General features: G+C 36.7%; 5 protein-coding genes across 5 annotated transcripts; 1 reads left to right on the top strand and 4 right to left on the bottom strand.

The window, feature by feature from the left end:
• Window positions 1–219: 219 nt before the first annotated feature.
• On the bottom strand, window positions 220–1,278 carry KQ657_002215 (uncharacterized protein; the record flags this gene model as incomplete). Its single annotated transcript, XM_043192987.1, has 1 exon — window positions 220–1,278. The coding sequence occupies one exon, from the start codon at window positions 1,276–1,278 to the stop codon at window positions 220–222; it is 1,059 nt and encodes a 352-aa protein (XP_043051375.1).
• Window positions 1,279–1,753: 475 nt separating this feature from the next.
• VAM6 (uncharacterized protein) lies at window positions 1,754–6,414 on the bottom strand (the record flags this gene model as incomplete). The annotated part of the gene is made up of 2 exons (XM_043192986.1): window positions 1,754–3,126; window positions 3,348–6,414. The coding sequence occupies 2 exons, from the start codon at window positions 6,412–6,414 to the stop codon at window positions 1,754–1,756; spliced, it is 4,440 nt and encodes a 1,479-aa protein (XP_043051374.1).
• Window positions 6,415–6,540: 126 nt separating this feature from the next.
• UTP21 (rRNA-processing protein) lies at window positions 6,541–9,402 on the bottom strand (the record flags this gene model as incomplete). The annotated part of the gene is made up of 1 exon (XM_043192985.1): window positions 6,541–9,402. One exon carries the CDS (start codon window positions 9,400–9,402, stop codon window positions 6,541–6,543), a length of 2,862 nt encoding a protein of 953 aa, XP_043051373.1.
• A 399-nt stretch (window positions 9,403–9,801) lies between these two features.
• Window positions 9,802–11,727, top strand: DUS3 (tRNA dihydrouridine synthase; the record flags this gene model as incomplete). Its single annotated transcript, XM_043192984.1, has 1 exon — window positions 9,802–11,727. One exon carries the CDS (start codon window positions 9,802–9,804, stop codon window positions 11,725–11,727), a length of 1,926 nt encoding a protein of 641 aa, XP_043051372.1.
• Window positions 11,728–11,785: 58 nt separating this feature from the next.
• On the bottom strand, window positions 11,786–12,367 carry KQ657_002211 (uncharacterized protein; the record flags this gene model as incomplete). The annotated part of the gene is made up of 1 exon (XM_043192983.1): window positions 11,786–12,367. One exon carries the CDS (start codon window positions 12,365–12,367, stop codon window positions 11,786–11,788), a length of 582 nt encoding a protein of 193 aa, XP_043051371.1.
• Between the last annotated feature and the right edge of the window lie 270 nt (window positions 12,368–12,637).

Raw genomic sequence — 12,637 nt, 5'->3', positions numbered from 1 at the left:
TAATTCATTGATGGGACAACATATTTCCGAGTACTTTACACCATTTTTCATCTTCTTAATCTGAGAAATGCCCGACAAAAATAGCCATTAGACCAAGATCCGGAAATACGCGTTTCATTCTACATCAATCGATCGACACCACTACGGCAACTACCATCTTAAAAACATTATTCATTATCTAATAGGATGCATTTGCTTACATTGATATACATACCATATCTACGGTAACCCATTAGCAGCACGCTCATATTTTTCTTCCACAATCCAACCAGCATTAACAATGGCCAACAAATCAGGAAGATTAATGGATTTACCCTTCCGCAAGGGACTATTCTTTCTTACCAAATGATTATATATTTTTGCATACGAATCTTTTGCAACGGGACCTAAGGTATTTTCACTTAAATGGGATTTGATTTCTTGTTCTTTTTTGGTTGGAGTTAACCATTTATTCCTCCTATACTCCCATATGAGTTCTCCTACGTCTATATCCGATGCATCTTTACCTAATCTTTTGATTAGCTCATCTCGTAATAGATTGAAATCAACATCATAAATATCCAACAATGGACCTCCATTATCTGAGACTTCAACCAAGGTTCGTATTCCATCATCTCTTTCTGAATCTTGCCCGGATATAGGCGTTATTCGTTGATACTGCTTAAGAATATCTTCTATGATCGATTCAAGTTCAGCAGATTTACTATTTAAAGTGGTCGTACCCCTACCTGATGATGATCCGGATGAAAGCTTATACATAGGAGGTTTTGCCGTTTTGTTTCCTAATTCCACCGTTGTTGTTTCTGGTGTAAAGGTATCTTTTGTTGTATAACTAGTGGAACAGGAATCACTAAAAAGTTCTTCCAATAATTCGTCGGATGCGAATACCTCGTCAGATATGGCTCTGATCTTAGAGAAAAGTGCTGATACTCGACGGAAAAAACCAACCGAACTAGTTCCACTAGTCTCACTATTGGTATTCGTATTGACTGAGGGAGTTACAGGAGTCTTTAAACCTGTTGAAACCGCCGTTTGATGTTGACGCTGACGATCTTGCGGATGTGAACGGACCCGAAATTTCCCAAATCCGCTAGTAGAACTATTGTTAGTGTTGGAAATACTACTACCGCTATTGCTGCGACTATTAAGTGAAAATAAGGACTTTTTGTGTTTGAGTTTGCTTATTTGTGATGGTGCTGGAGGGGTGGCTGTCTCTGAAGCTGATGACGGTCCAACTGTAGAAGGGATCTGAGATATGGTTGCACGTTCTTCCGGCATACCACCGGATGCTATAATATATCTATGCTTTCACTATGGTGTTTACCTAGCAAAGGCCAGAGATTAAGGGTTATTAAAAGAAGAGCTTGCGGTAAACCTGTAGACTATATGGTCTCGTGGTAAGTTACTGTTGTTAGTCTCTTTGACACTCTCACAACTCTTTACAGTTACCATGGCGTTGTGCGGAGCCCTCGGATATCAATTCGTGGGGTCAGGAAAAACAAACAAAAAACTGAACCGGCAAGTCACCGGAAGAGCCCTCGCAATTAACAGGCAACAGGACGCAACGAATCATGGTGTTGTTCGTTAAATAATACTCATACTCCATACATTATACTTCATTTCACGGGTGCAAATAGTTGAGTGAAGCACTATGATTTGTATGCTGTTCCACTGCTTCCTGTTTCATCACGTGACGCTAATAAAAAAAGACGTAAATATTATAATACATTAATATAAAGTAGTTCGATTTTGTTCAACTGGTTGATCCATACTTCTTTTTTATTTCACTAAACCGTTGGGTATCAAATTTCCATGAATTGTGTTGATATTGTTCACGTAAAATCTCCAAATCATTGTGAAGTTCCAGTTCTGAGATCTTGAAAAGACTTTTATCACGCATATAACTTCCAAAACTTTCCCATTTTATATTACAGATTGCGATAGAAAGCCCATCATGTCGGGAATGGCCAACCCAGGATCTTGAATTGATACCATTCGCAAAGAATCCATGATATTGAGGTAGTGTAGGAAGTAATAGCACTTCTACAGATAAATCTCCGTAAATTCCATCGTTTTCATCGTTTTCATCATTATCTTTTGAACTTGGGTTGATTAGTTGTGGTCTTACGAAATCCGTATGAACATTCCAGTTGCTATTCCAATCAGATAAATCAATTGAATTGGTAAATAAACCCTTATGAACAAGGATACTAAGTATATCTGAATCATCAGTATAAACTCCACTAGCTCCACCCCATAATTCTCTTTTAAAATCATCATGATTATGATCCATAAGTTCTTTGAATATCTTGATATACCTATAAGGGATTTTCATTTCAATTGTAGTATTGATATATTCAAAAGGTAAAGGAGGAATCACAGGGATATACTTTATAGGGCGTTTATCATGACGTACTTGGTCACTGAAGTTAATTTTTATATCAAGAAATCTCTCTTGATGTTCTGGTTTCAAACCCACAAGGGCTTCAGTTTGAAGAGTCAACCAAGTAGTGGTTGGGTTGTAAACAACAGATCCAATATTACGTCGATGAGGAAAAAATTCTTCTATCACATTTATAATTTCTTTCTTGTCTATATTTATATTATCATTGAGATCGTTATGTTTATGAGTAATTGAATTGTTCTCAATTTCAACCAATTCTTTAGCATGCTCTGCCATTTGAGCAAGTTGATGTTGAGGAAATTGATTTTGATGAGAAAGCATGTTACTGTTCCCTTGAGTCGTTGGTGATGGAACATGATGTGAAGCAACCTGGTGAGTTGGACTTACCACACCAATTGACTTCTGTTCACTAATTGGTAGTGGTTGGTGTTCATTCAAATGTTGAGTTGGAAGTATAAGTTGTGGCGATGATTGGGATTGGCCTAATAAAGTGGGATCTTTAGTGATTTCACCATCAAGTTTAGGATTTTCCATTTGTAAGTCTCCCTTATTTCTATCTTCATTCAAGAAGTGAGAGATTCCAAATCCAATGCCTCTTGTAGGTGCACCAGATGAATCTGTTCCATTTGTCGATGTTCCGTCAGACGATTGCACTAATGTAGGTAGTCTAACTCCCTCGACAACAGGATTGGGCTCATTAATTGGACCAGTCATCGTGGAATCTGATAGTGTTGAATGTCTGTTGTTTATAATGGTCGATCGTGGACTGATGAATGATAAATACATCCGCACTCCGCACAAATAATCGGGCACACACACGACTTCAACAAACTACCATCAAACCAAAGTTTTAATCAATAGTACTATGCTAAGGTCCGTTCTTCATACCATTCGTAAATTATGATATCACATGATCCCACTATCTATGGGCTATGAGAATTACAACTATAGTGTACCACGTTATTGTTCTTATCAATAGCGAAAACACTATAGCCTAACCGTTTGTGGCATATTGGACATAGTTGCATACTACTTTCCAAGTAATAACCTTGATCTCGAGCACTAAGTAGCTCATCTTGTAACTTAACCACACCAACTTTGTATAATTGACATTCCATTCTTGAATCTTGAAGTTTGGAGAAATTTTCCCGTAATCCTTGACTCAAATAAGCAGATAGCCTTTTCATTGGGAATGCTTCAGGTAAACTGGCTAATACTTTAGTTAATGACATTTTGGGACCTTGTGATTCTAAAAGTTTTTGAACATGATGGGCATTTTGAAATGGTTGTTCTAATAAATCCTCCAAAAGCTTATGTAATAGTGATCTTCCTAAATCTTCATTATGATGATTGATATACATTTCAACACAATAATCAATGGCAGCATCTAAATCATCCAATTGATTATAAAGAACATCAATGGACTTTTCATGTTCACCTAATTTTTTATGAACGAACACTGTCAACCGCAAAAGTCTATCATCGTCAGAAGAAATATGACGAAGAATTGTCCATGGTTCATAGGAATCGGTGGTTTCCAAAAACCTATACACCTTATCATAATAGTAATCGCTATCTGGTCCATTTCCTATTTGTTTGAGGTAGAAGAGACATAACTTGGTATGGAATTTGGTAGAATCTTTCCTATCCAAAGTTATATCACTTTCAAATAATAACCATTCCAAATATCGGATGGCTAAAGGTTCGCTTTTAATCACTTCAACAAAAAAATCAACAACACGATATTGATCATATCCTTCACATTCAAATGAATCATTCATATATATGAATTGTCCATATTTCAATTGGTCATCTTTGAATTCTGTTAATATCCAAAAAGAAAATTGGAAAATCAATTCTAAATCATCATTGGATAATTTCTGTAAATATTGAATTGTTAAATCTGGCCCTTGCAAATACTCTTCAAAATCATTATGAATATCTTCATCATGACTCAATTTGAATAGCATTTCCAACGCATCTTTATGTAGTCCTCTTCCATAATAAAAATCCAATAATTCTTTAATGAAAATCGATACTGTACCATCATGATCATGGAGATTGCTTAAAAGATTTTGATTGACAACCTTAGCATTACACTTATTATTTGGTAATCTTAACAATGGACCTAATAACATTGGTCGAGTATGGAAATAGCATAAAAATAATGAAGTATCAATGATTTGAGAAACATTATCCAACATATCTTCATTTTTTTGACCTTCATCCGGATAGATATCTTTTGGTGTAATTTCTACACCCTTCCAAGGGAAGTGAGGGTTTTCTTTATCATTCAAAAAATTAGTTAACACTCTTCTTTGCTCTGTAAGATAAACAATTAAATTGTTAACTGCCTTTGTAAATTTAGTCATACTTGTTGAATCGATTCCAAAATTAGATTTTACAGATCTAGAAGATCTTATGGTTTGGGTATCATTTTCAGGTATAGTTTCGATAACCATCTTATTATTATTATTTCTTCCTGCTTTAAGATCTTCCGCTTTGAGTTTCTTAATTGAAGAATACGATGACACATGATTCATTGGAGGAGCAGATTGCTTTTCACCTTTAATTTGAGCTTCTCCATTAATAAAATTAGGAAATAAACAGAGAATATCATGATAAGAAATTAACCATTCAATACTAATGCTAACCAAAGATTCATGGAATTTCCCATAAGATCCGAACAATAACATTGCCTTTGCCTTATATAAATCTCTTAAAATTAATTGCTTTGCCTTTTTGGGATTCTTTTCTATTTCTTCTTCTTGTTGATTATTACTATCAAAATAATGATCATCCTCTGATAACTTAGACACTAAAGTTATAGCTCTTTCTAAACCTAAGACTCTTAAATCACTCATAGGATCTTTAATATTTTTGGTTCTTGTTGTATCTCTTCCACTGATACTTAAGTATTGATCGATTTGCCGTTGAATAGGGTGTTGCTTATACAAGTAAACATCATTTCCATGAACTCGATAAATACATCGATGCTCCTGATTTTCAGTAATAAGATTAGTCCCTGTAGTTTCTAGTCGTTGAACGGGACTTCCACTTGTGTAGTCAATTATTTCAATCTTCTTTTGGAAAACAACCAATAAATACGAAGGATAAATATAACAAGCATAAAGAGGAACTTGAGTAAATCTTATTGGGGATACTTCTAAAACTTGTGATTTCATATCGTATGAGATACATCTGGAATCCTTCAAGATTAGTACCTGGGTTGAATCTTTACCTAGACTTACAATCTTGGTGGAAGGTGTTGAGGAACTGATCCCAAAATAGTTAAAGGACGTTGAATGTGCAAGCAAAGAAAGAGCCTTCTCTTCAGATTGTACCACAGGTATCAATTCATGTGTGAATATGTCAAACAATAGAAAATCATTCAATAACCCAATGAAAAGTTTTGAACCAAATCTTACAGATGAAATAGCTTGAAACCTATCCTTCAAAACAATTTCACCTTGTTTCAATATTTGAAAGATATTTCTAGTTTTGTTAACTATTTTGTAAACCACAATCTTTGCCTTTAAACCAACTATCAAAAGTCTCTCGGTACTTATAAAAACATAATCAACGTAGTTTCGTACTTCATCTAACTCCAGAATTAAATTCAAATGACCTCCAATTCTTTCATAGACCCTAAATGCTCCAACGCATGCAATTATCAAATAAGACTTGCTAGTATCATTGGTAAGCTCAATAGAATCAATTCTAGTAATCGGTGTACCCTCTTTGGATATGTTTTTGAAAGTTATATCGAATGTAAGTGTATCTTCATCAATGGATTCACTTCCTATACTAATGCTTCTTCTTCTACCCAATTTGGAAGTTGGTTGTACAGAAGATGCTTCCTTTCCTTTGGCCGAGGTGACATTGTAGATGCTCAAGTCTCCATTGTTAAACCCAATATACAAGTTACCCTCACCATACTTAATGGCTGAAATCTTGTTGGTGGATCCTACCCGGATATGGCCGGTCTTCTCAACAATATCTATGTTCATTCCATTAACGACAACAATAAGAGTAATATGTATATATGGATTCTACGTTCTTTATACATCGTTATGTACTGGTTTCTAACTTTGGTACCTGAGTCGTGCCCAACACAAATTACTATCGCACTATGCTTAAACACTAGAAAGGAAGTCAAACACTCCACTGCAGTACTTAACATAAGCTTGTAACCTGGATTCAGTTTCAACACTGACCTCCTGCAAACGAGTAAGAGCCAGTTGGAATTCTTCATCGGAAGAATTATTGTAGACGATATCACCGTGGGCCTTGAGGAAGACACCAACAATGGCCTGTGCAAGATCATAGTTTGTGTTTGATAATAAGCCTTGGGTGATAGCACTAATGAATGTCGTCATTTCTGTTAAAGGAGGAATTGATTGTAAACTTCTGATTTCTAAGTCAACAGTTGAAGGCGATGCACCGTACAAATACGACAAGAATTCCAGGTAGTCATTTGCTTCCTTGCCTTGTCTGAGTAACTTGGTAAATTCAGACTCAAATCCTGATTGCAAATGATGGTCTGTTCCATTTGTAGTGGTAAGTTTGAGTAATCTAGAGCCGTTACTAGAATCTTCGTTATTTTCAAGTTGTTCAGCTGATGATGTTTGTTGCTTTTCAGTGGCTTCTTCTGCAACTATAGCACGGTCTCCAACAGCTTCACCTGATAATTGTAAGAAGAAAGGAGCATTCTTAGGTTTGATGGGTGCCTCTTTTGGCTTACTGCGTTGTTTAATAACATCCAAATGTAATATGGTATTATATTTGGATCTTGATCCCAAAGATAAGGTTACCAAAGATTCATCAATCTGATCAATGGAAGCATAATTGGCAAACTCTGCTGCAAAGTCTTCTTCATCGGTGTCTAGAGCACCTTCAATAATAGTAGCACCACCATCACCAGAAACATTGGGCATTAAAATAGTGGAAAACTCTGATTCTTCCACTTGTCTAGTGGAGACTTGTTTGAATTGAGCTCTGTTGGTCCAGAGGAACACTCCATTTCCTGAAACATGAGTAGTAGCCAACATCTCCCCTAATGGAGTAAACTTAACATGGGTAGCCACAACAGGCAATCTTATACCATCAATGCAAAGTCCAGTAGCTAAATCCCAGGTTCTTAATGTTCCATCTAAACTCACAGAAACAATCCACTTACCATCAGGTGAAAAGTCAAGTGACGTTATTCGGTTAGTGTGACCATACAAGATTCTGACAACCTTTTGAGAAATAACATCAACAACAACTATAGACAAGTCATCCAATGCACAGGCAATCAAATCAGAACTTTTTTGGTATATCATCGAAGTGATAGGAGCTTCCAATTGTAATTTGGCCAAGTACTTGTGTTCTGAAAAGTTATAGAACCCAATGATTCCATCCAAACCACAACTTACCATTGATCTATTCATTCCATCAATGGCAATCCCAGTGACAGCCTTGGTATGCAAAACATACTTCTTTCTTAAGGTTCCTGATTGCAAGTTGTAGACTCCAAATCCACCATTGGTTGATCCAACAATTGCAAAGTTACCACATTGAGACACACATACGGTTGACGCATTACCATTATCAATGGTAGCCAACTGGTGTACACCTATACGCTTGCTCTTAGAATCCCAAGTTCTTGCAAATGGCTCATCCTTATGAACAGTAACAATATTATCCCATTGTCCTTCTCTGAGCTGTGAAGAAGAAATAGTAGTGATCTCAGGATGCTTTTCTCTCATTGAAGCAACTTGACCCGCTTGACGTTTGTTATCCTTTGATTTTTGAGGTCTTTGAGAAAGCTCTTGAGCTTGAGCATCCTTTCTTAAAGAGAAGGACCAGAATGATCTATCTTTGGAAGCACTATAGAGGAAATGTGTTTTGTCTTCTTGTGGGAACTCAATTGCTGTTGGAGGAGAAGAATGACCACCTCTTGATCTTAAGTGACGAGGTGGTGACACAATAGATGAGTTAGTAGCCAGAAGAGTTGGATCGAAAACATATTCTTTCAATTGGTTATCACCACCATTGGTAACTAAAATGGGTTGACCGTTAAGAAACTTAACGTTACTAACACCACCACGAACTTCTTTATGGGCATTTCTCAATATATGAACACGAGTCTGCTTTTCTAAATCATAAAAGTATAAATCTCCACTATTCAAACCTACCACTATATGTGGAGCTCCGTCTGTTCTAAACGACAAAGAAGTGACTTTAGCCGAAACATCTTGAGCTGTGACTGAGATTCTCGTTCCTAATATCTTACCTTTCTTTAAGTGATACAAGTAAACCCCTCCTGTGGCAGTACCAATTGCCACAAGATCCAAAACAGGTGCTACTTCAATGGCTGTAATGGAATCAAGCAGAAATTGTTGAACTGGAGACTTGAATAATAATTTCCCTGTACGGATATTGAAAACAAAAATGTGACTGGAGGTGGCGACCACAATTTTATTCAAATAAGTAGGAGGATGAACAATTCCAACAATATCTCCATCAATTTGTGGATTAATTCCATTCAAAGTTGTGTACAATTCAGTGTGCAATTTTGAGCCTTGGAGCTTTCTGAAGACAAAAACCTGACCGTCAGTTGATGAAGCAATAAGGAAGTCTCCAAAGACCAACAAACTTGAAATGTGTTCTTCAGTAGAGCATTTCAACGTAGTTTCGATTTGACCTCTTCTATAGATTCCAATCTCATTATTATATGCGGCATAGACATAGTGGAAATGAGCTGCTAAACAGTTGATCTTGGAAGGAGTTTGAGTCTGAGAAACAAATAATAAGTGCAATGTTGCAGCATCATAGATTTGGAACGATCTACCCACAGATGTAACAATATAAAATGTTGATCCTAAAGTCCCTAAAGCAAATGGTGTTTCATTCGTGACATTTCCAACCACTCGGAAGGGACTGAAAATCTTAGAGGCCTTAAGGTTCTTCTCAATAGGAGAGACCTTTCTTTTCTTCTCCACTGCTTCCACCATTCGTTCAATGTTGATAGAAGTAGTTAACCAAGTCAAGTTCAAACTATGACTTGAAAAATTAAGATGAGATGCCCTATTATTGCGATCGCTACCATATAAAGGCCTGCACATAATACAAGACATAGGTATATGGTTTAGGATGTGCCCTTTAAAAAGACATCAGTAACGATTCAATTATTCATCGAATATAATCAAATGGAGTGTCATTAATTATTAGGAACTCCCTTGCAAGTTAGCTTCTGAATTGATGAATACGAATTTGTACTATTTTGGTGGTGTTTAGTGGAGTTCATATGGAAGTGACTGGTTTTGTGGTCTCATCGCAATTGAAAAGCTTTGATGAGATAAAGGCCCTTCGTAACGTGTGCTACTTTATCAGTTGTTTGAAAGTGAAGAGCGATGACTACCACTACAAGCAAGAGACCCGCTGAAAGCGAAGGGGAACATAGAGATATTAAAAAGTCTCATACCGAAGATTCAGGCTCTGTTTTGGCATCAACTACAGAGGTCAGTAGTGTCCCAGAAGCATTAAAGTCTTCTACTGTTCTTAAAGGTGTGGCTGCAATTAAAGCAGAGTACATTATTTCCAACCCCACAATACCTATTGAAGAAGCCTACATTAATGATGACGAGGCAGAAGGTGGTGATAGAGGCACTGAAGCCGAAAGCGAAAGAGGAGGTAAGAAGGGGAAGAAGAGAAGAGGTCAAAACAAGAAACGTGACAATAGACAACAACACGAAGAAGTAAGATTGTGTACTTCTTTAATTAATCCTCAAGAACCTAAGCCATGCTCCTTTGGCGCAGGTAATTGCAGAAATTGTCATGATATAGAACTTTATCTTGCATCTAAACTGGAAGATATTGAAGGACCTTGTCCAGTGTATAGCGCCATTGGTTATTGTCCTGCTGGGTTGAAGTGTCGGTGGTTACATTCCCATTATAATAAGGAAACCAAAGAATTGTTGAAAGATATGGAATTAATTCAGAAAACAACTGAGGCAAATGATAATTTTGAAGTCAACAAGATCTCTTCCGATCTGAAAACTCAATTACAAAGGAAGAAATATGATTTTACGAGAGCAACCGAAGTAACTGCTTATTTGGATACCCATGTTCAAAATGACACCAAGCAAGATCTTCAAAAGGAAACGCTACAATCATATCATGAATCCGTATTCAAACCAGCTGAAAAGAAGAAGCTTAACTTGAAGAACACTAAAATTGTTTCTCCTTTAACTACTGTTGGGAATTTACCATATAGAAGATTAATGAGAACTTTAGGAGCTGACATTACTTACTCAGAAATGGCATTAACCATTCCACTTCTACAAGGTACCAATTCTGAGTGGGCATTACCCAAAGCCCATAATTCAGAATACCCCGGATTTGGGGTTCAAATAGCTGCTTCTAAGCATTGGGCTGCATCTAAAGCAGCTGAAGCCATTTACAAGGAATGTGGCAATGTTTCTGAATTAAACTTAAATTGTGGTTGTCCTATTGATTTGTTATATAGGCAAGGTCAAGGTTCAGCACTTATGGAACAACCACCCAAGTTGATTCGTATATTAAAGGGTATGAACTTATGTTCTGGAGATATTCCAGTTACAGTGAAACTTAGAACTGGGATCAAAGATGGGAAAAATGTTGCCAAACCTTTAATTGATAGACTTTTGAAAGAAGAAGATGTTGCAGCAATCACATTACATGGTAGAACTAAACAACAAAGATATACCAAGGAAGCCGATTGGAATTATATTGGAGAAGTTGCCCAAGTTGTTCAAAATTGGAATGATATTAAAGCAGACGACAAGGATAGAACAGACATTCAACCTACTGCTTTCGTTGGTAATGGTGATATTTATACGCATGAAGATTGGTATAAGGCTACATCCATTCCTGGAGTTGATTCCGTTATGGTTGCACGTGGAGCATTGATCAAGCCATGGATCTTTGAAGAGGTTGAAGCCCAACAGTATTTGGATAAGAGTGCCCTGGAAAGACTTGAAATCTTGAAGACCTTTTCGCACTTTGCCTTAGAACATTGGGGGTCTGATGAATATGGGGTCGGACAAGCCAGAAGATTTATGTGTGAGTTTATGAGTTTCACTCATAGATATATCCCTGTTGGTATATTAGAGAGATTACCACCAAAGATCAACGAAAGACCTCCAATGTGGAGAGGAAGAAATGAAATGGAGACTTTATTAGGCTCAGGGGATTACCAAGATTGGATTAAGATCACAGAGATGTTTTTGGGTAAAGTTGGAACCAATTTCCAATTTACTCCAAAGCATAAGAGTAATGCTTATGAAAAGGGAACTTAAAATAACTAAAAAATAGATAATACATACATATATAACCTAACAGCTATTTACTTCATTATCACTTTCTATTCTTTAATTCTGAATCATAATCAGACAGCAAATAAGAAGCCTTCTCTCTCAATAATTCCAACTCCTTGTCTTGATCGGCCAACATCTTCTTCAACTCTTTCAATTCAGTGGAATCATTCAATTTGGCAGTACCACGCATATTATCCAACTTGTCCTTTGTTACAAGTAATTCAGCAACTAAACCATATGTTCTTATCAAGATTAATGTTAAAAATAATGAAAATCCACATAAGTACATGTTTCTCTGAGCGTAGAATCTTCTAGCTTGAACTTCACTTCTATCATTCAAAATGCCTGCCGTGGATCCGGCAACAGTCCCAGTAATTCCTTCTTTGGACAGTCTCAATTCAGCTGTCACAGCATATACTCTATTGACAGAATCAACGAAAAGAACGAAAACAAACCCTAAAACACACTTCAAGGCAATTTGGAACTTTTCATTCTCAAAGGGAGCCAGAACAGTTCTTAAAACTTGTCTTCTGACTCTTCTGGGGAAAGGGAGTGAAAGGATTCCAAAGAAGACCATTTCTGAGACCAAAAGGCCAAACACTAAGTTATAGTACAATGCCATACCCAATTGATTTTAATAGATGCTTAATTGTTAGAAAGAAATGGAACTTAACTGCTTAAGTAGTTCGCGGGGGGCAAGAAGTAACATTTAAAGTTGCTTCGGGGTTCCACATGAAACAAGACACTCATATACTATATTTGGACGATCGACCGCCACTGCGCATTCCGAGGGTCATACCGATCAGAGGTACAAAAGAGATTCTTCTGTATTATCCTATATAGTTGATAGAGTGTACAATAATAGTATTATCTTATGCATTATTATTATGGT

This window comes from Scheffersomyces spartinae, assembly GCF_019049425.1.
Source record: "Scheffersomyces spartinae strain ARV_011 chromosome Unknown scaffold_2, whole genome shotgun sequence".
Taxonomy (NCBI): Eukaryota; Fungi; Ascomycota; class Pichiomycetes; order Serinales; family Debaryomycetaceae; genus Lizanozyma; species Lizanozyma spartinae.
Note: the sequence above shows the minus strand (reverse complement) of the source record. Positions and strands in the feature narration are given on the sequence as shown.